A 22,351-nucleotide genomic window follows, 5' to 3' on the forward strand; every position below is an offset into this window, starting at 1 on the left:
TTTTGATTGATGGACCTTGATCAGGAAAGACCACATAAATGGTTCCAAGTCTAACTGGTATCCTGACCCAGAGTAGATGAATATCTCTCTGTTAAAAAGTGAGCAGGACCTGTCCTAATCCATCAGTCCAATTCCCTTCTGCCAAGTACCTCAGGAAAAATAGAGAAACTAGAATCAGAAGCAGCACCGTTAGGCAAGTCTTAAACTGGATGCACAGTTGGAGGAAACAGTCGAAGGTGACAAAGGGAAACGAACAAGTAAGTAAATAACACTGCATTTGCCCCAACGGCCAGGACATATCTAACGACCGATCTCTTTCTCACAACCCCCCACCTGCCATGTCCCGTGCCTCCATCGTAAACGCACCAGTGAAGGAAGAAAGGCGCTGTCTAGCAGCGCAAACGACATGGACCACGACAAGGTCATGTATTCAAGTCCAAAAAATGGGATCAAATGAACCAAAAACGAACTCCCATGAAAAATATTTGTCAAACTGACGTTTTCGCTAAGAAACTGCACAGCACCCCTCTACCCTCAATTCCTCCAAGTTCCAAAGCAGAATCACAAATCACTGTCAGTGAGGAAACCTGTGAAGCTTTGCCAGACACTGGTGCAGCTCTCTCAATAATAAACTCTAGTCTTGACCTCCATGACTTCCTCCAAGCAATAAAAACGCTTCGGCGGTAGGAAGTACAAATAGGTTCTGAAAATCACTCGCACTGGTAAAAATGAAATTGGACTCTGACTGAGCAGCACCCCTGTTGGTCCTGTGAAACAGAGGCCTTGTGCTTGCTGGTGTCTTGCTTTGAGGCATTTGTTGTGACTGGGGCATTGGAGGGTAGGGCAAAGCACAGACACTAGAGACCCGGACTAGATGTAAGCTTAACTAGGGGGGTGGGGAGAAGGAGGGAGAGAGGGAGGGGATCCACATCACTTTCACTCCTGGAAGTGGTTATATAGGAAACTCTTGAGTCATTAGAACCCGGACCTTGTTGCTTCACGCAGAGTGGAAAAGAATCTCCATCTCTGATCCAAAATGATGTTAAATCATAGTTCTCAAAATTGCCACATAAATGAAGATGAGGGCTCAGGAAGTTGGATCAGACCGAGCACAGCTGGTTCGCGAGACACTGTTACCACTTTTCTTTTTAACTGAGCTATAATGAAAATACAACTCAATAGTTCAATCATATCCAGAAGGGCTGTCATCATGGTCATAATTAGCTCGGGGATCTTTTCTACCTTCTTTTACTCAAGTAGTCGTCGATCCTGGGGCCATCTTCCTACTTCCCCTTTACAGAAATACACACAGGCGAGGGGAGGACAGGGAGGGCCTCTATTTCTTCATCTGACACGTGCCTACGCCAGTTCTCATAAGCAACTTCAGCTTCCCAATGCCACTCGCAACTTCTACTTTTGCCACCTATAGTTGCTTTTCCATGGCACTGGGTATGTCTGTCTGTGACACTGGGGCACTCAGGAGCCTTGTGGAGTGTGCTCTTCTTGGACCTGGGCTGGGCCTACCTATAGGAATGATGTGGTGACATTTCTGGACGTATCTATCCAGAAAGTGTGGCCATTTCTGCTTTTTCTCTTGGGAGCTCTGAGGTGCCAATAAGAAGCCTAGCTAACCTGCTAGAGTTCATGTAGAAATAAACAAACCTTTATAGACCTAAAAAAAATCATAGTAATGCATAATGCACCTGACTTGGACCTTCCAAATTATGATGAACCTTTCTGGCTTCTCATACATAAAAAGTGCAGCTAAGCCCTAAAAGTATCCGTTTAGGAACACAAAGGATCTTGGGAACTATTCCTTGATGGAGCTAGAAATTAGATTTAGTAGTTCAAGCCTTTAAAGACTGCTTAAAACAGTGGTTTTCAACCTGTGGGTCACGACCCCTTTGGGGGTCAAACGACCCTTTTACAGGGGTTGCCCGATTCATAACAGTAGCAAAATGAGTTATGAAGAAGCAATGAAAATAATGTTATGGTTGGGGGTCACCACCACATGAGGAACTGTATTAAAGGGTCGCTGCATTAGGAAAATTGAGAACCACTGGTTTAAAAGCTATAGTAGCAGCTGCTTTGATTGTAGAAGCCTTTCCAGCTTAGTCTTGGGTAATCCATGATATTAATAGTTCCTCCTACAGTAGAACTATTAAAAGACTCTCAGGCTCAGGATTTGCCAGCAGCCAGTCATATATGATGGAGGTGCGAAACCTGAAACTTTGTGGGATTTACTTTCCAGGAAAGATAGTGTTCTAGTTTGGTGGAACTTTTCCGATAATTTGCTTGCTACATTTTGGTATTTTTGCTCTGCCTCCTAGTAGGTTGTATAGTGCCTGAGAGCTTTAAAAAAACAAAACTGTGAGCAGCCATCTAAGATGAAAGAATTGGTTGATTTTCATGTATAACAACAAAAGAATACAGATCTTGATTTATAAGGGAAAAAAAAACCAGGACCAATGGTTCGGAAGGATATAGGAAAAGGGGAGGTGGGAGAAAGAAAGAGGGTGGGGAACCAACCCAGGGACAAGGGAACAACAAGTGAACTAAAATTAATGGAAGGAAGGTTGTAGGATGCCTAGTGGGGCTCAGTCAAGGGCAATGTAGCAGCGAGGAATTACTAAACCCAAATGAAGGCCAAACATGATGGTGGGACAAGAGGGAAGTAAACAGGAAATAGAAGAACCAGGAGGCAAAGGACATTTAGAGGCCTAAATATAGGCACATACATATGTAAGTATATATAGAATGAGAGGGGTAAATATATATGTATATGTGTTTATGTGTGTGTATGTATATATATGTGAGAGGAGAATAGAACTATGTACTCATATCCATATGTTAAGAATTAAGGTTGCAGATGGACATTGGGCCTCAGCTCAAGTACTCCTTTAACACAAGAACACTTTGTTCTAACACTACGGCATTCTGTGATGCTCACCTTCCCGACAAGATCGCTGAAGACAAAATAGGTGGATAAGCAAGTGTGGTGAAGAAAACGGATGGTGCCCAGCTATCAAAAGATATAGCATCTGGGGTCTTAAAGGCTTGAAGACACACAAGTGGCCATCTAGCTCAGAAGCAACAAGGCCACATGGAAGCACACCAGCCTGTGTGATCATGAGGTGTCGATGGGATCAGGTATCAGGCAACAAAGAACAAAAAATCATATCATCGTGAATGAGGGGGGAGTGGGGATCCAAAGCCCCTATGTAGGCAACTGGACATCCCCTTACAGAAGGGTCTCAGGGAGGAGATGAGCGAGTCAGGGTGCAGTATAGCACCAATAAAACATACAATTTTCCTCTAGTTCTTTAATGCTTCCTCCTCCACCCCACCTCCATGATCATGATCCCAATTCTACCTTAAAAATCCAGCTAGAACAGAGCATAGACATGGGTACAGATCAGAGCTGGAAACATAGGGATTCCAGGACTGATAAACCCCTCAGGACCAATGAGTACAGCTACCAGGAGAGTAAGGGGAAGGTGGGGGAGAAAGGGGAACCGATCACAATGATCTACATAAAACCCCCTTCCTGGGGGACAGACAACAGAAAAGTGGGTGAAGGGAGACATCGGACAGTGTAAGACATGAAAAAATAAATTATCAAGGGTTCGTGAGGGAGGGGGTTGGGGAGGGAGGGGAAAAAACTGAGCTGAACCCAAAGGCTCAAGTAAAAGTTTTGAGAACAATGGTGGCAACAAACATACAAATGTGCTTGACACAATGGATGGATGGATGAATGGTGATGAGTTATAAGAGCCCCCACTAAAATGATTTACGAAAACAACAAGGTCATTCTAAGAGAGGCTCCGTGCTGGAAGGAAATGGAAGTGCAGCTTCCTCCGGAGAACCAGCTACACAAAGAACAATGGAGCTTACTGCCACAGGAATCAAGCACGCACATTAGATCAACCACTCAAATAAAAAGTGAGAAGGCAATTAATAAAACATGGTGGATAGACTACCAGAGACCAGGTCAAATCCTTTCAAAAGCACAGGGCAGCTCTTTGAGGAAGACGCGGCCGTCGTCCCGCCGTGCTTGTCCCCCAGCTCCCATTCCTGACTCACCGCTGTTCGCTCTCGCTTAGGAACAAGTCGGTCAGGAAGCACCCCGCCGCCATGGCATTTAAGGACACCGGAAAGACACCTGTGGAACCAGAGGTGGCCATTCACCGAATTAGAATTACTCTGACCAGCCGCAACGTGAAATCCTTGGAGAAAGTGCGTGCTGACTTGATCAGAGGGGCTAAGGAGAAACACCTGAAAGTGAAGGGACCAGTTAGGATGCCTACCAAGACTGAGAATTACGACCAGGAAAACTCCCTGTGGAGAAGGTTCTAAGACCTGGGATCGATTCCAGATGAGGATCCACAAGCGTCTCATTGACTTGCACAGTCCATCTGAGATAGTGAAGCAGATCACTTCCATCAGTATTGAGCCTGGAGTAGAGGTTGAAGTCACCATTGCAGATGCTTAAATCAACTATTTTAATAAATTGATTTATCTGTTGGTAAAAAAAAAAAAAAGCACAGGGCAATGTTGGGGGTTCTGATACTTAGCTAAAAAAAGCAAGTGCTCCTGGGAACTATATTCAAATTACATTCAATACTGGATGGTGATTATTATTAAAGTGGAATTTTTTAAAGGCACTCAGAGTATCAAAATCATCAAAAATCTCATGTGTGTTAGAATTTGAAAAATCGTTTTATTTTTTAAAAATCACAAATATATTGCTATCAAAATTGTGGTTGGAACCAAAACCATGTGACCTTTTCTCTGTGCTGATGGTTTTCCGTCATGGGCTACACAGAGTCATCTGAAGATTAATTCAGAGTGCTTACGTCAAAACGAACCCATGGGCTTCAGGGTGTTCTCCTTGAACAGAGAAAGCAAATAGCGAACATCATTAAAAACGACAACGGACCGGCTATCTATAATGAAACCCAGGGCCGGTAAATACCACGGAATGAAAAAACAACTCTATCAGTTAGCCCATTCCTCAGTTGCTCTGACATGATGAAAGGAGTTATTTATTCAGTAGACCCCAAGTGAAGATAAACAATTTTAAATTTCATTTCCTACAAAAGCCAATGCCTTGGGAACCCATCCATATGGCTACAAAGGTTCCTATCGTTGTTCTTGCAGTTTCCGCTGCTAAAGGGCTTTTTCTACTTGATACATTGTATGTTGTTGAGTCTGGTCTCCAGGTTTTCCAGGTAGGAAAGCACAAAAGATCTTCTAGATTTTATGAGGAACGAACTTTGTAGAGAGTACTTCAAGAAAAATCAGTGTTGTCAGTCTAATGGAAAAGCCGCTGTCTGTCTGCCACCAGGGTGCAGTGGCGACAGCTGGGCACTGACCCTTACAGTCAACAGTTTCAAACCATCAGCCACTCCCTGAAAGAAAGCTGTCAGGGCTCTTACACATGTAAAGAGTTGACCTCTCAGAAAGGCACAGGGGCAGGTCTAGTCCTGTAGGGTCACTATGAGTCAGCATCAACTTGACGGCAGCCTTTGGATTTTTCGTTTTCAGTCTAGACCCCTAGAGGGTCTATTGCATTTCTATTAACTCGTGTGTTCTTGTTATGGGCACTTTTCAATGCAGAACACCACAAATGACCTTGTTAAAGCAGCACCCAACCGGCACAGATTCTCATTAGCAGGAGGCTTTGAATAAACTTCCATGCACATTTTTATTACAAACAAGCATGAAGGGTCTTCACTAAGTATGTGAACATTGGACTGAAAGAAAACGGAATTTTCCCACAATTACATGGGGTGTCCTATGTACCGAAAGAGCCTTGGGTAACACAGCAGACTTCCTGATATTCCAGCCAGACACTGGCCCTGTAGAAAGATGTGGCGGTTTGCTCCTGGTATACCCACCCTCTGAGGCAGCTCTACTCTGCCAGACAGGATCACTGGGAGTTGCAATCAACCCCGTGACACAGGGCCCGGGTCATACTTATTCCCTTCGGTAATTCTGTTCTTTTAAATGCCTAAGTTCCTCAAATCTCACCCCTCCACCTTCATCAAGAACTAGAGTCATGTATTCACAGGCTTAAGGCCACAACTGTTCTTTTGCCCTTTGTATTTAAAAAAAATGGACAGAATGCATTCACTCCTAAGGATCCATGAGAGGACGTGGCATCGCAAGTTCTTCATGGGCATACAGGTGGCAGGACCTGAGTAACCCACCAGTGAAGAGTTCGGGACCGAGCATCTGCACAGATGAGTCAGCTGTCAGCTGAGATGATGAAAACCGCAGAGCAGCCTAAAATCTGAAACAGAGCAGCAAATGTTAAATTTGAACCAAACAATGAAGCAATCCAGGCACTGAAGGCCTCCGTGTGTGGGCAGTACATAATTCATGCCCTTCTAGATGTACGTTTACTATGGGAGAAAGTATGTCATTACAAAGGGAGGCTTGAGGCTTAGGGCAGTTGAGCTTGATTCTCTCAAAACCCTGGTGGGGAAGGGTCACTCCAGGTGTTTGCACATCAATGGATGTAATTAGGCATCAATGTAGCAGCCAAATGACTTCTGAGGACAAATCCATTGCTAGGCAGTGGAAACACGTGCCTGGGAATTTCCACGCTAACTTCCATGTTATTTCATATTCTTTGCCAGCGGACTGTCGATTCTGTTAATCCCTTCAAAAATTCAACTGTGAACTGCATTAATTTTTTCCATAGTTTTTTTCCCTCTCCTGTATTTCTGCCCTGATTTTTATTCTTCCCTTTTGCTATTAGGATTGTCCTGTTGACTCTGCTCTAATTGCTGTCAGTTTTGTGCCAGCACATCAACCATAAATCTCGCTTCCTTTTCCATGCGTACATGTCCTGCTATCAGTCTTCCTCTGGTAAATGTCTTTGCTATGTCCCAAGGGTTTTGGCACATCGTCTCTTCATTCTTAGTGGCTTCTAGAAACTTCCAAATTTCATCTCTGATCTGGGCCAACAGCCGCTCCTTTTGCAATAGAGAATTATTGATCCTCCAACTGTTTGCCCTTGTTTTCTTAATCATCCTTTTGTTGACTTCCAGGTAATTCATATTCTTGAATTGTCGGTTCTTTATAATGCTCTCCTCAGAAAACCTATGAAACTACCAAAAAAAAAAGTCCAAAACTTTTTCCATCCCACCTGCCAACAGTGTGAAAGTTAAAATTAAAAAGGGAAGCTTATTTCCAATTTAATTATATAAAATCCAAATTTTACTAATTCATATAGTTACTGACTCAAAAACCAAAGCCACTGCCATCAAGTCAATGCCGGCCCTTTCGGACAGAGTAGAGCGGCCCCTGTGGCTTTCTGAGACTGCATCTCTTTATGGGCGCTGAAAGCCCTTTCTCCCAAGGAACACATGGTGAATTCAAACTGCTGATCTTGAGGATTGAAGCCCAACTCATCACCACCACAGAACCAGGGCGCTGCCTCAGTGACTCAAGTGTTAAGTCAGGAATAAAAAAGTGCAATGGAACAGTCCGACAACAGGACAAGTTCACTACCTTCTCTTCAGAGAGCTGCATGTCTTCCTCAAAGCTTCAGCGTGGGAGTCCGTGAGCAGCTCAGACTGTGAGGACCTTCACTACTTTGACCAACAGTGGCTGATTCACACCTGCCCAATGGCATCTCCCACGGCAGGCCTGGTGATCCGCTTGGAAAAGGGCACACGGTCTTGGAAATCCTAGGGAACGATTCTTCTCTGCGCACGCGGAGTTGGAATCGACTCAATCCTAACGAACAGCTGCCATAGATTGCTTTTAACTTCCAATTTTCTTTCAACTCTGTTAGTTGTTAGATCAGAAGTTTTTATACGGATAAGATCTCTAGCAGAACAAACGACGGGAGTGTCAAAGCCACAAAATTAACTTCCAGAAGCTTATTTCCAGCGCTTTTCTAAGGTGCCACCAGGCCAGCCTGGTCTCACAGTAAAACCCCCAAGTGGCTACACGCGGTGTGGGCGTATGGCTCCTCTCTGCACCAACAGTGTTTTCTTTTCCATGTCAGGGCACCATATTACTATAAGAACACCCTGACTAACAAATGCCTCTATATATATTTTGCCTCTAAAAATTTTTTTTAAAGCTCTAGTTTTTTCAGAATTGCAAACATTTGCTTGATGCTACTGAAAATACACACGGGTTTATAAAACATGTAGTTTTAGCTAATTTATAATACGTATCAAATATAATGGAAAAGTGAGGATTTTTATCTTCCTGATCCAAACCCACTGCCATTGAGTCCATTCAGAATCGCAGCAGCAGAGACTAAGTCCTCACGAGAGTAACGGTCTCACCGGTCCCCGTCGAGCCCTTGTGAGTCTAAACCCACCTTGCAGTTAGCAGCTCAGCCCTTACCCAAAAGTACCTCCCCTCGGTTCTGAAATTGACCCTAAAGCCTCCTGGACAGTTGCCACATAGCAAACGGCTGTCCAAACACGTGGCATGACATCAACAGTTCTACTGATCATTCCAGTAAGATGGGTTACCTTCCACGAACAAATAAACTCAAGTTACCGCCGGGATTTTGAGATGCCGTGTAAAGGCAATCTAATATTTTCAAATACACAGAATCGGGATGGTAAATCAGGAGTAAATGATGAAGATGTAGTCAAGAATTTAAGTCTACACTGAACATATGTGGAAAAGATATTTAATTGTAAAATAGAAAAGTAGACCAGCGTACAGTTTTAAGGGTAATTGCTTCTTTATACAGTATAGATAACCTAGAGGGGTTTTACGAGTAGATAAACATTTTCATAAAGCAATAAAACACGTTGAAAATAATAAAGCAAGGAGCGTGTGCTTGGGGGTGAGGACTGAAGTTATGTTTTACAAAAAACATAAAGAATTATGTGGCAGAGTTAAGAGTCCGTACTCTGGGACTGAACAATCTTGGGATGAGTCACAGCAGGGAGGGGAAAGTTAGGGTAGACACAGCTAAAGCGTCACCATGGTCCAAAAAGCTCTTGTTCTACATACAAAAAACTTTTCTTTTTTTTTTCCTTTTTTAAAATTTTAATTCCTTTAGAATAATCTCCTGGGGAGGAAATGAGTCCAGGGAGTATTTTCGAAGCCCGTACGCATCGAGTTTCTTCCCGAAAAACATTATCATGAAATCCAGTGCCTTAAAGTGCTTCCGTGTGGGAATCATGATGGCAGGCACAGAATACAGGTTCACGCCCCTCTACAAAATTCTCCAAAAAGCAGAGATTTTGCAAATTCAAGTTCCCTCGTGTAAGCTGCTCCTTCTAAGAACATTGTCCCTCCAATACAACTATCTGCTAGCTTACTTCATTTCAATGGTCTAGACACTAATAGCCTGTCCACGTCCCCCCGCCCCTTACGAACTTTCAGCTCCGTGGGAAAAATACCGATGCAAACGATGCGCTCTGAAATTAGAAAACATGCAAAATATGTACAGACATAAAATTTAAAAAATATTTGCTTCATATACATGTAAATCTACTTGGGTGTAGCAGAAAGTGAACAAATATAAAAGTTTTCCTTTCTAAAAAAAATGTTTTCAGAGAATCTGAGACAACTTTAAGCTGTGCAAAGATTTCCCGAGGAGAACGCCTCTTCACAGAGCAGTTTCCACCTACGGGAGAGGTTCCAGCGTCAGTCCACCACATAATTATACACATTTGGTCTAATCCACAACCATCACCCTTAAAACTGTTCTGTTTCTGAGAAATTAAGGTTCATACTAAAATCAGAAAGAATTCACAAAAACAGCGGCTTGTTGTGTTTTTTTTGGGGATCTCATAAGCAGTCTTTATCAACTCATTTGGAACTGTAAAAAACAAAACAAAAACCTATTTACAGAATTCTGTTTTAAATACATTTCACTTCTTAAGTTTCTATGTTACAAGAATTCAGAGCTCATGGCTTGATGTCCGTCCGACCTGTAGTCTCTTCTCTCGTCCTGTAACCCCATGACTGTACCCGTGCTGTGTACAGTTCCGATTGTATGCTTGCCGGACCAGAAGTAAAAATCAAACAGCAGTCACAGCTTCGACTAGACGGCTTCTTTGTGGGTCTGAAGACGAGTCATGGCTTCTAATTTCTGCCTATAGGCTTCTGCCTCCTGTTCTTTCTTTAGAAGCTGCTGCCGGTATTTTTGTGCTTCTCGGTTTGCTTCATCCAGCTGTTTCTGAAGAGCTTCTCTCTCCTAGTTAAAAAAAAAAAAAAGGTTTATTTTTAACTCCTGCATGAGTACTTGATTAACACACACATGCATGCAAGCTTCCAGTAAGCTGGAAGCAGTTCAAAGCTGGCACTCTACTGAAGTTTCCTGGACAGCTTGTCATTTCAACCAATTCAGAGACCATTAAACCCTGCATTAGGGACCCTATGCTATGACACAATGATGGCAGATTCTGAGCTCCAAGAAATTATTTCCGAATGAGAAATAAGATGAACAAAATGAACACAAATTGGTTATCTGAATCTTTAGTGACGTTTGAAGGATGTGGGGGAGACATATAACCCTAACTCTTCATACCTCTATATATTTGGGTAAAGGCAATAGCTACAAAATAACTGATTATTTTATTGAGTAGCTATTATATGACTAAAATGATGTGACTTCTAATAACAAGTCTCTTAGATCTGTCCATTTTACAGGTGAAGAAAAATTATGCTCTGAATGATTATCGTTTTCCCACCTTTATACAGTGAGAAAATCGGGCATATGAGATTCTGATATTCGTTTTTAAATCTACATTCCTCATCATAAAGATGAAACACGTAAATCGTGATTAGTGTTTTTCTGTCATTAAAATTATTTTTTAATCAACCAAATATCTCAACTCTGCCCCACTAAAATGATACTCATATAAAATATATGTGATTAAACTACTTAATAAACCAAGGGTTAAAATACAAATCTAGTCCAACAAGCATGGAAATCGCTTCCCCGCCCTCCTGCTCTCTAGTTGCCTGGAGAGGGCATTTCAAAGAACCCCTCTCTTATGGTGGAGCACAGGAACAAACACTGCAACCTGCACACCCTCAGGAAAGAACTCCAAGGTGAAGCCGCCATTCCATTACAGGGGCGGGCGGCCAGGACCTTCGGGTGGAGTTCATGGTCTGAGGAGAATTACTAGGGATAGAAAGGCCAGGCTCCCCGTGGACAAGTGACCAGAAGGAAAGAACTGACAGTGAGGGCTCAGCAGCCTCGCGGGGAAGACAGTGCATTGCCCACTGTGAGCACCAATGTCCTTCCCACTTTCCTTATTTATATGGTTCACAAGGAAAAGCAGATCCGGTCCTCGTGCCTTCCTCTGCCCCTGCCCCACTCTGGAAATGCAGCCGCATCAGAGACTTCTTTTTCGCATAACTCCACGAGCTGTAGAAGTGACTATTTCAGCCACAAATCTTAGTGATACAAAAATGTACAAGTTGAGAAATGAGCGTCCCTGATCTCTAATATTAGTGCTGACCACGCCCCTTCCTGCTGTCTCTTCTCCCCTGCCACCTTCTTCTCACCTTTTACCCAACTCCAGGTAAGGGGACAAAGCAGGAGCAAGTCAGACCAGGCACCTCGTGTAAGGAAGTGAGCCCCTGGCAGGGCCCACTGCAGGTTTTTGAACACTCTGACGGATGGTTGCGGTGGGGTTGTGGGGCTGGATGCTGTTCTCCAGGGACGGAAGCCGGCCACAGAAGGACTCAGAGCCATGCATATGTTTTAAATTTTCATGTGCCAAAAATGATTCCTTGATAGCAAAAAATTTTTAAATGACTAAGAATGTGTCCAACTTGGTAGGAAATATTGAAACAGATTAGCTCTACACATCTTCTAAGTATTTTACTGGGGGCGGGGGGTGTTTCAAAATTTCGTGTAAAAAAATAGAATTAAAAGATAATGAATTCCCACAAACTTTTAGAAGTCCCCCCCTTCATAAGCAAAATAATACACAAGTAAACTGAGTGAGGTGAACTGTCAAACAGAAAATACAGTTTAACCTTAGTTTTCTTATTATAAATTTTTTATTTCAAGCAGTAGAATGTATTTTAATATAAATGAAAAGATAGATCCCTTCTGCCTGTTGGGCTAATAAAACTCCTTTACAATGCATTTTTTAAATTACTAAATCTATAAAACCCAAAAAGCAAAGACCTTTGAGTCTGTTTAATCCTTGAGACTCAGAGTATGAGCGTTTCCCACTTTTCATCGACTCCTCAGGAAGACAGGCACTGGGGAGAAGCACCTCCTTGTCTCCATCTTACTTTTCAAAGGAAAGAGAAATCTCTGCAAAGGAGCAATCTAACTCCTCATTGTACGCAGAGGCCCTGTGTGCTCAAAGTCCCACGTCCAACGATGACTGCACACACACTGCACATAGGGGCGTCTCTTGAAGCAAGCAGGTATTCGCTTCTGCCCCCGGGTGATGCAAAGACTGACAGCCGAGGCTGCATTTGAACAGTGCAGAGGCTTTCACCTAGTGCAGGCAAACCATTGCTTTCCCCTAACAATCTAACAGTGAAGAATCCTAAGAAAAATAAAGGTGGGCAATGACCACCATTTGGTAACAAGGAAGATCTATCTTAGGCTAAAATTCCAAAGAAACCCAAACACCATGAGTATTAGATTAGGCAATGTGATAACGACAAGGATAGACTTGTTTGCTTTTTAATTTTCAAACCTTGGATTTGAATTTTGTTTTCACAAGCTGCAATTGTTTTTCCACATGTAACTGTCAAACACTCAACTGTACATCTGGCTTTGGTTATAAATAGAACAAAAATCATGTTAGTGACTTTGATAAATTGTAGAAGGGTGATACGAATAGAGACCCTTACTGAGTATTACTTAAGACCAGCCATTCACATGCATGCTCATCTAACCCTTATAAATGCCTTATAACCTAAGTGCTGTGAGTTTTGCCTTGCTTCCTCCTACAGAGACCAACCACGAAAGCTTAAAACAACTGGCCTAAGGTCAATAAACCAAAGTGCAAACCTGCAGCCAATTTCAGACTATTTCTTTAATAATTTTTGTTATCCGCCACCATCCCCCAAGGACGAAAGTAAACAGAATATGTAAACGGTCTGACTTATTTTTGTGCAAACATGAATTTTCTGTCACAGGTCACATTTTTAAAATGAGGTTTTTATAAATAAAGCTTTATGTAAAGAAAGAGAGCCGTGCCCATTTGTGTCCACATTGTCTCTGGCTGTTGTCCTGCTACAGTAAGACACTGCAAGGCTCATAAAGCAACAAAGGTGTATGTTCTGACTCTTTTCCAAAGGAGTTGGCGTAGCTACCTGAGCTCCAGAAAAAAAGAGCTATGAAGAAAAGCTACGATTACAGAAACATTTAAAACTCTGGGCATCTATTTAGCTTGTAAAACATTACACTAGGTGGGGACGGGGGGGGGGGAGTGGGCGGGAAAAAAAAACATTACACTAACATTATAAAACATTATACTAACAGCTCACAGAAAGAAAAAGGTTAAAGAGCAAGGACCCCAGTGTAGCCCCGGCTCAAGGATGTAATTAATTCATTAAAAACAAGCAGATAAAATTTGCTAATATTTTAATCTCTACCCTCCACTGCAAATAAAAATGTCGAGGCATTTCCTCAAGTCCCAGAACTAGTAGGTGACAGAGGGAACCCTGACACTCCCAATGCGCCACTTGCATGGTCTCCCTCCCACGTGTACAAACGAGAACTGTCGTTTCAGATCACAATGAGCTAGTGCTGCTGTTTTCTTCTCGGAGCAATCAGTAAACAGCACACTTCTTCCAGATCCATCTTCAATGTAGTCATGTTGAGGCAGGGCAAAAAGACATAATTATTGAAATGTCGTGTTATTTATTAGCTTCCTCTTCAAAAGACAGCCCTGTTTCATTTCCTGTGTTGCTATAATACCAATGTACAGAAGCCACAGAACTTAAAACTGCATTTGCTACAGTTTAGAACGTTTTTCCCAGAGGTAACTGGTAAACGCCTCCATCCTTTGTTGGGAAAGCCTATGTATAAATTCTCAGCAGCAGTCAACCTGGTGCTTACAGACACACACAGGGAAACCAAAGCCACGGCAGAGTCAATACAAGTCCATCTCTCCATCCCTTTCGACAAGGTGTCTCAATCTTGGTATCAGTATCTTTATACTGGAAAACGCGTGGTGGTATAGACTGCCACGCAGCACCACCCGTCTCGCCATCGTAAATGCCAAGTCAAGGCTCACCCTCCACCCACAACCCCCAGCCTCGAGTCACAACAATCAAAACTGTCCTCAGAGTTGCTGTCACGTAGAACAAGTAAGACAGTCTGTCCCCCAAACACCTTTACTGGGCACCTAAGAAAACAAAACAAAAGAAGCACTCCATGGATAGAGGGAAATAATCACCTACTTTGATGAGAACCTCTCTTCATTCTAAATCCGAAGGCGGCCTTTACCATCTAGTCTCAACTACGCTCCACGGCTTGCCTGTAACAGCCTTATTGGTCATGCAAGCTTGACTCGGATCCTTCTTGAGATAGAAAATAAGAATCCCACCCAGCGAACGCTAATTATCCAAACAAAGCGAAACACTCTTCTTCATACCAAGCCAAATATGTATTTATTACCAGAAAGGCCCGTCTCTTTGGCCTGGTCAGCCTGCACACATGAAGGCACACTGGTTATCTGTAATTATTGCCCCCTCATCTCGGAAGGGAGGGTCAGGCTGAACTTTGACCTAAGGAGAGGTCTGGGCTGCATGGCGGTTCTCAAAAGAAAATCTCTTGTGTGGAGTAGCTTTTGTGCAATAAAAATTCAAGTAATTTAAAAATCCTTTACTAGATAAAATATGCTTGGAAAATTTTTCTGATTTATCAGAAAAATATAAGCCAATAAAAAGATTATTAATTAATAGTATGCTAATATTGTTCAGTGGATCACTTTCTGTGAATAAACATTTCAATGTCTAAGTTCACTGTAAGTTCTGAAGAAATAAAACAAACATCCTTCAATAACTTCATTAAGTCATAATTCTACCAAACTTCCTATTTAAACCATGAACTTCTCAAGACCCTTTTTAATTCAATAAAATATTACTTGTGATTAATGTCAAAGATAAACCATTCTTATATTTAAGTGAATTTGGGCAAGGATATTTTCTAATTGTTTTTTGTCAGAATTGGTACCTTTCCATGATTTCTGCTAAAATCCTTTTTGTATAACTAGAGAACCTTTACAAAAAATGACTAAATATTCACCCACATTCATTATGCAAACATATCACATATAATGAATATAGATATATTAGTATGTTAACACGTTCAAATCTTGTAAAAAAAAAACCCTAAAAACTAGAGATTACTATTCTAAATGCCAACTTAGAAGAACTTAAATCTGAAGCTCACAATGAAAAGGTAACTCGCCTCAAACCTAGAAAGGGCAAGAGGCGAGATTCAAATCCAGCTCATTGATTTTAGGGTCGGGTCTATGTCCAGTTCTGTAAGATGACACCGAATTTAAGGGACATAATTTCATTTACAGTCATATCAGAAAACACTCTGAGGTAATTGAGGTTTAGTTACATTTAATAAACTAGTTTGGAAGAAAGGCAAAAAGTTGAATCCTGAATAGCTAATCTAAACTAATGTAATTTCCTTACAGGACTTAACAGTTAAATAACCAGGCACCTGCCACATACTACAAAACAGCCAATTTGACAAATGTCAGTCTTCTTCAAGAGGATTCCCCAGCCCAATCTGGCATTTACATTTCATTTTTGAAAGAAAAGAGAAATTGTGGTCCTACCGGGCGAAATTTTCTTTTGGCGATTTGTGAAAATGGACACGTTAAGTTTAATAGGAAATAAGGGATGAAATGCGAGAACCAAAAACATCCAATGTTAATCTATACTTTGTGACAAACAAATTCTTCACTCACTCAGTCATTCATTATTTATTTATTATGGGTTTCTATATGTGTAAGGCAAAAACAAAAAGACATAATGAAAATACGATGGACTTTCATTCCATAACAGTACTTTTGATAATAAATATAAAGGACAAAGAATTATAATTAAGGAAAAGCAAACTGAATTTATTTCTGATGACTGCAGCAAAACACACCGGGTAAAAGACTCCTTACTTCTATTTCTGCAGATTCCACCCGGTTTTCAATTATTTCGATACATTGTCTCTTAGCTGGTGGTTCTTCGCTTATAACAGTTTCTTCAGCTATGTCTGTTGCTGGTACTGTTAATACTAAAATAAAAAAAAATACATATTCATACGTATAGATACACACTGCTTCATTTCTAATAGCTTCAGGAAAAAGTTATTTCTGAGTCTCTATGTTCCAAAACAATAATTTCAAAAGACTGATTGGCTTTTAATGAAGAAATTACTTGTCTTCCTCACCTCTTGCTTTCAGAAAGTAATCTGATTACTGAAAGTATGTGGTTATTTATTTCAATGAGTAATAAATAATTATTTATTGATTAGGCAAAAATCCAAACAGTATTTAGCAACCATACTTTAACCCTGGCGGTAATCCCGAGTGTGGCTCGGGGTAAACGTTAACTGTCAGAAGAAGTTTATCATACCTGGAACGTCTACTAGAGAGATTAAAACGAGTAATTTCTTAAGAATTACGGGCCTACAATATAAAACAACAAATTGTATGTAAAACAATGTACCGCTTTGGGTACAAAATTACTGACATAATTAGACTGCCAAGGAGGGTAAGAGGTCTCACTCATACTAACATAGATAATCATTTTTATTAGTTTTGTTGTTGTTGTTTTTCGTTATTCTTATGTACATCTATGGAAAAGAAAACATGAAAATACCAAAGTAAAAAAGTATCGTTACTGGGACCCAAGTTCCTGTCACACACACACACAAATGTTTTTAAATGTCTCTGCAATCAGCCCCTGGCTCAGGAACGTTCTCTCAGAAATACACTTGTCTTAGTCTTGTGAAGGTACCAAAAATAGCACAATGAAAACGGAGGCTCTCAAGGGAATCTTCTGGGCCAGTTAACTTCAATGAAGTGGGCATCTCAAAGGACTATAGTAACTCAGCCAAGTCCATGTGGAAGAAGCACACCAGCCTGGGTGATCCAAGCTCTATACATAATCCAATCCAAATCTGGGGGAAGGAATGGTAGTAGAGCTTGAACTCTGAACACCCAGCTGCAAAAGGCTCTGGATGACAATGAAACCCCCAATCCATTTGCAGACCCCCAGTGTAGATTAAACATCTGGTGAGTCCCCTCTGACGACAGGGCATGGGTCTAAGTAGCCTGGCTATCGGACAGCATTGTGAAGAGGATTAGCGCAGATGTAGGCAGGTTAAACTGCTAACACCTGATCATTTGTTCTCGCTTTTGACTCATTTGCTCCAGTATTTAATAGTTTGTTTTCTTTTCTATTGAGGTTTTTGTTTCATTTTTTCATTGTTGCTGTTTCTGTTTTCTGTCTTTGTTTTGTAATGTGTTTCTGTATAGGAAATCGAGGATCGGTCAATCTATAGAGGCAGTATCTAGATTAAAAATTTCCTAGGGCCCTGGCAGGGGAGGAGATTGGGGGAAATGGGGAGACAACAACAATAAGCACAATAAAGAAAAATATTCTACAATTGATGGTGATGATGACTGCACAAATCTAATGCAACTGAACTATTGAACTGTATGGTGACTTATATGCCAATAAAACTTTAATTCTTCTTTAAAATAAAGATTATAGTGACGTTTTCCTGAATTCCGAAAAGGTAATCTTGATAGATTTCTTAAAGAGCACAGGGTAATTACAAAGGACTGCCGTGAAGAAGCATTAAGAAACCTGAAAAGGGTGCTGCTGGGAGTTGTTTGGAGGTTGGCGGTGAGGGTCTGAAGTCCCTCAGAACGAGCATGTCGCACAAACAAATTTACTCTTCGGACAAATACGACGACAAGTACAGGCACGTCATGTTGCCCAAGGATATAGCCCAGCTGGTCCCGAAAACCCATTTGATGTCTGAATCTGAATGGAGGAATCTTGGGGTCCAGCAGAGTCAGGGATGGGTCCATTATATGATCCATGAACCAGAACCTCACAGTTTGCAGTTCCGGCGGCCGCTGCCCAAGAAGTCAAAGAAATGAAGCTAGCCAGCCACTTTGCAGCCTCGAGCTGTTCCAGCCTTCCTTTCCTGCTAACATCTTTAATAATGTTGCCTTTTCTGCCGTTTCTCACTCTGATATTTCAAGGATGTTCCCTGCACTGTTTGAATGTGCCGGTGCGTGCTTTGCCGCATGTGCAGAGCCACACAGCCCTGCCAGCTGTGCTCTGTGGGCCCCGGTCTCAGCTGCCCTTGTCCCCAGCAGCCACGGTGGGCTGTGTCCAGCCGAGCACCCCTGGCAGGCAGAGAAAGCACCTGGGAAGAGAAGACCACAGGGCTCAGTTACAGGCACTGTGTAAACTTGCCGTTGTTGGTGTTTGTGTTTCTATTTTTCATTTTCCCTGCTGAGTACCGTGTGTTTGGCGACTGCTGGTGTGTTTTGATGTATTGGAAACTTTCCATTTTATTCAAGAAATCTGTTCCGTGTTTAAAAAAAAAAAAAAAGCTGAAAAGTGCATTGGTGGCAAAGGGCCAGGAAAGCTGCACCGGGGAATTTTTTCCCATTACAACAATCCACCTGCTCATTCTTCAAGGGCCGCAGTAATTGTCCTAGAAGAAATGCACTGGCAATGATGGTATAAAATATGAAAATAAAAATAATTTATAAATTATCCAGGGCTCACAGGGGTGGGGGAGGGAGAGGGGAAAAAGAGGAGCTGATACCAAGGGCTCAAGTAGAAAGAAAATATTTTGGAAATGATGACAACATATGTACAAATGTGCTTGACACAATTGATGTATGAATTGTTTCAAGAGCTGTAAGAGCCCCCAATAAAATGACTTATTAATTTTTTTTAATTTTTAAAAGAAAACTCATAACATGAACAAAAAATATAGAGTACTAATCTAGCAATAAATTTGCACGATCAATCTAACAATAAATATGAAAAATCAATTTGAGAAAGAAAAAAAAAGAATTGCGGCAAACCTTACTCCCTTCATCTACAGTCCTGATCTTGCCCCCTTTAGGCTATTTTTTGTTACAAAATTCAAAGAACATTTTACAAGAGCACAAGCAGAGCCTCTTGAGGCTGCTGCCCTGTCATTGTGACGCGGCGGGAACCAGAGCACAGATTTCCTCAAGGAAAGGCTAGAGAAGGAGCACAGCCTTCAGAGCGTGTGGCCACACAACACCTTCCGTTCCTGCAGGTTCTATGAGACTTGTAGCAACACTTGTGGACTCACCCTGGCAGTCCCCTTCTCCTCCCTTTAGTATGCCAAAAATAGCACATGGACCCAGATGCTCTGCTCAGGATTATCCTTTCTATCAATACAGAGAACTTCCCTGTGCTCAGTTGTGTAATATTCCATTTTGTGAATACCACCCTGCATTCATTTCCTTTGCTGGTTTAACAGTTGAGTTTTGGAATTTATACACATGTATGTACAATTTTCTATTTCTTACATTAATATATATTAACATTTTACATTTAGTAATTATGTAATGTAATACAAAAATTATACAGACATAAAGATAAATGGGGGCTTTAAAAAGTTAACACAAAGAAGGAATTAAATTCACTGGGTGCTATTAGAATTGTTTTGTGACCTTTAAGATTTTTCAAAATGTTAAAAATTCACTATTAAAAAAAAGGAATTGAGTGTAATGACAATTACACAGCTAAGTTTTTAAAAGGTAAAAAAACTAAAACAAAACACAAACTCGCTGTTATTGAGTTAATGGTGACTCATAGTAACCCCTGTGAGGTTCTGCAGGAAAGTCCAGTCTTTCTCCCAAGGAGTTGCTGGTGGATTCTAACTGCTGACCATTGACTCCTGTGAGGTTCTGAGATCATGAACTGTTTACCAGTAGGAAAGTCCAGTCTTTCTCCTGAAGAGCTGCTGGTGGATTCAAACTGCTGACCATGTGGATCACAGCCCAACCCAAAACCACACCACCACCAGGGCTCCTCCTTTAAAGGGGATATTTCACACACACACAAAAAAGGGGGGGGGGATATTTCTTTTGTACAATGTCATTTAAAATATTAGGATGGAAAAGTAAGGTTTGTTTTGCTTCTCTCTTTTTTCTTTTAACTTATCAAGTGTAGCTTGAACAGACTTGCCTCCTCTTCAAAAAACTTAAAATAGTATCTTTTCTATGCTTTGGCAAATTGTCACTTCTTTTAAGTCTGGAACAGCTACCACATTTTTTTGTCCTTTGCATTTTCAATGTCGTGAATTTTCACTGAAGGTTCCTTAAAGCAAAGATTTTTTTGGCTAAAATCACTTCTGAGACACCACCATTCTTCTTATCAAAATCATTTTCCTCATTTAAATAGATATGTTCACTAAGTCCCTCTTGCTTATTAGTTTTCAAAAAGGCTCTTTCTTTCTTTGTTTTCAGAAAACTATTTTTTATTCTCTGGTCCCTTGTGATCCGTGTTAAAAGAGCATGTTTTCATTTTTCCAGTGTGAGGAGGTTGATAATGTTACAGTGACACTTTTGCAAATAAGGCCAGCAGAGAAGCACACATGCGTGAACACACATCCACATCCAGAATCAGATTTCCAGCCTAGAAAGGCCATTCTGGTTACAACAGCGATGACGCTTTGACAGGGGAAACGAATCATCAGCTATTTCTTCTATTAACTTGATGTTTGATTCATAATGTACTTCTAGCATTGTCACTTTTTCTTTCTGCTTATACCTGTGTTGGTCAATTCCTCTTTAATTATCCACTTTTCTCAAATGTTATATTTACGAAAATGCTTTTCATCTGGCGGCAAGGAAGCACTGCATCTCCATGTTTGGCTGTCTGTGCATGAACACACAGTGGTCTCTCAGAGACTCTGAAAAGGTGGCAGTGGCAGTGGCTATCACTGATCACCGTGTACATTTTTACAGAAAGGTGTGTGGGCTGGGAAGCTCTCAGGGGAGTTTGTGTTTCCTGCAGTTCTCAGTTCCTAAACCATGGTAAGTGGAGTAACAGTGAGATACTTCATCAAAATATTCCATTCGTTTTTCCACTATTTTCTGAAGTCCCTGTATGGGTATGCTTTAAACTAGGGAGATTAATCCTTTTCCTGTTTTCAAAGTATCCTTTGTTTTCATTTCCTGCAATTGCATACGATGTTTTATTCACCACACAAAGTCATTTTTATATGGATAAACTTATTAAACCTTTTATGTTTCCTGGATTTCTGCACCACGGTTTGAAAGGCCATTCCCAAGTCAAGATGTTGGATTTGTTAACGCTTCTCTTCCAACACCTAACACTGAGTTTTATTAATATTTAAATGTTTGTGCCACTTGGGGTGTTATTAGAGGACAGTATAAAGAATAGATTCATAAGGGGGGGAGAGGGAGAGGAAGGGGGAATTGATCACAATGATGGACACATAACCACACACACACATGCATCCAGAGGGGGGACAAGCAACAGAATCCATGGGGGAAGGCAGACAGTGGTTGGTGTAAGATATGAAGATATTAATGTATCATTTATCAGGGGTCACGAGGGTGGGAGGCAAGGGAATAAAAGGAGCTGATATCAAGGACTCAAATAAAAAGTAAGTGTTCAGAAAATAATGATGGCAACATATGTATAAATATGCTTGATGCAATTGATGATTGGATTGTTTGTAAGAGCTGTAAGAACCCCCAATAAAATGTTCTTTAAAAAACAAAAGAGTACAGATTCCGAAATCTACATGGTTTTCCCGGTGCCTTGACATCATTTATGAAGGAGATCATCTTTTTCTCGGTGATACCATCTTTCTTGTAGTCCATCTGTCCATACTGGCTTACTCTAACTCTGCATCAGGTTCACTGCACCGGGAAAAACCCCGGGGCTTCTGCTAGCCCTCCACCACCAAACGGCACTTCAGAGTCCGTTTGTAAAGTCAAGAAAATCAAGAGCTTCGTGACCATGACATCTTCCCACCAAAAAGCACGGGGTGTTTCCCTTTTGTTCACAGGTAAAATTAGAACGTTTCCACCATGTCAGGCTTTGAAAACGATACTCTCTTGATATAAAAACAAGGAGGTTTCGAATGTTTGTGGAAGAGTGAATTAAGAGAATGGAATTTCCCAGGACCTTTTTGAAGCCCCTTTGTACTTGGAGCGCTTTCTTCTTTTCTGTACCAGAGGAATTGTTTCCTTAAAGTTTTGTGGAAGCACCTGGGCCTGAAACAAATCCTGGACCGACTACCAGCAGAAGATTCTGCAGAGCAACAGAGCACAAACAAGGCACAGGTCCAGGGCTCCCCGTGCCGTTGCTATAGCTA

General features: G+C 41.3%; 1 protein-coding gene and 1 pseudogene across 6 annotated transcripts in view; one reads left to right on the forward strand and one right to left on the reverse strand.

Annotated features, from left to right (window-relative positions):
• Nucleotides 1-9,004: 9,004 nt before the first annotated feature.
• GABPB1 (GA binding protein transcription factor subunit beta 1) overlaps nucleotides 9,005-22,351 on the reverse strand; it is a 79,461-nt gene continuing 66,114 nt past the window's right edge. For all 6 annotated transcript variants that reach the window (XM_075532363.1, XM_075532364.1, XM_075532361.1 and 3 more), the window contains 2 exons: nucleotides 16,110-16,225; nucleotides 9,005-10,189 (listed from right to left, as the gene is read on the reverse strand). In XM_075532363.1, the coding sequence (XP_075388478.1) occupies nucleotides 10,037-10,189; nucleotides 16,110-16,225 (269 nt within the window). In that variant the 3' untranslated portion in view covers nucleotides 9,005-10,036. The remainder of the gene's footprint in view (nucleotides 10,190-16,109; nucleotides 16,226-22,351) is intronic.
• On the forward strand, nucleotides 17,874-18,104 carry LOC142426818 (cyclin-dependent kinases regulatory subunit 1 pseudogene; annotated as a pseudogene).

This window comes from Tenrec ecaudatus, chromosome 14 (assembly GCF_050624435.1).
Source record: "Tenrec ecaudatus isolate mTenEca1 chromosome 14, mTenEca1.hap1, whole genome shotgun sequence".
NCBI lineage: Eukaryota > Metazoa > Chordata > Mammalia > Afrosoricida > Tenrecidae > Tenrec > Tenrec ecaudatus.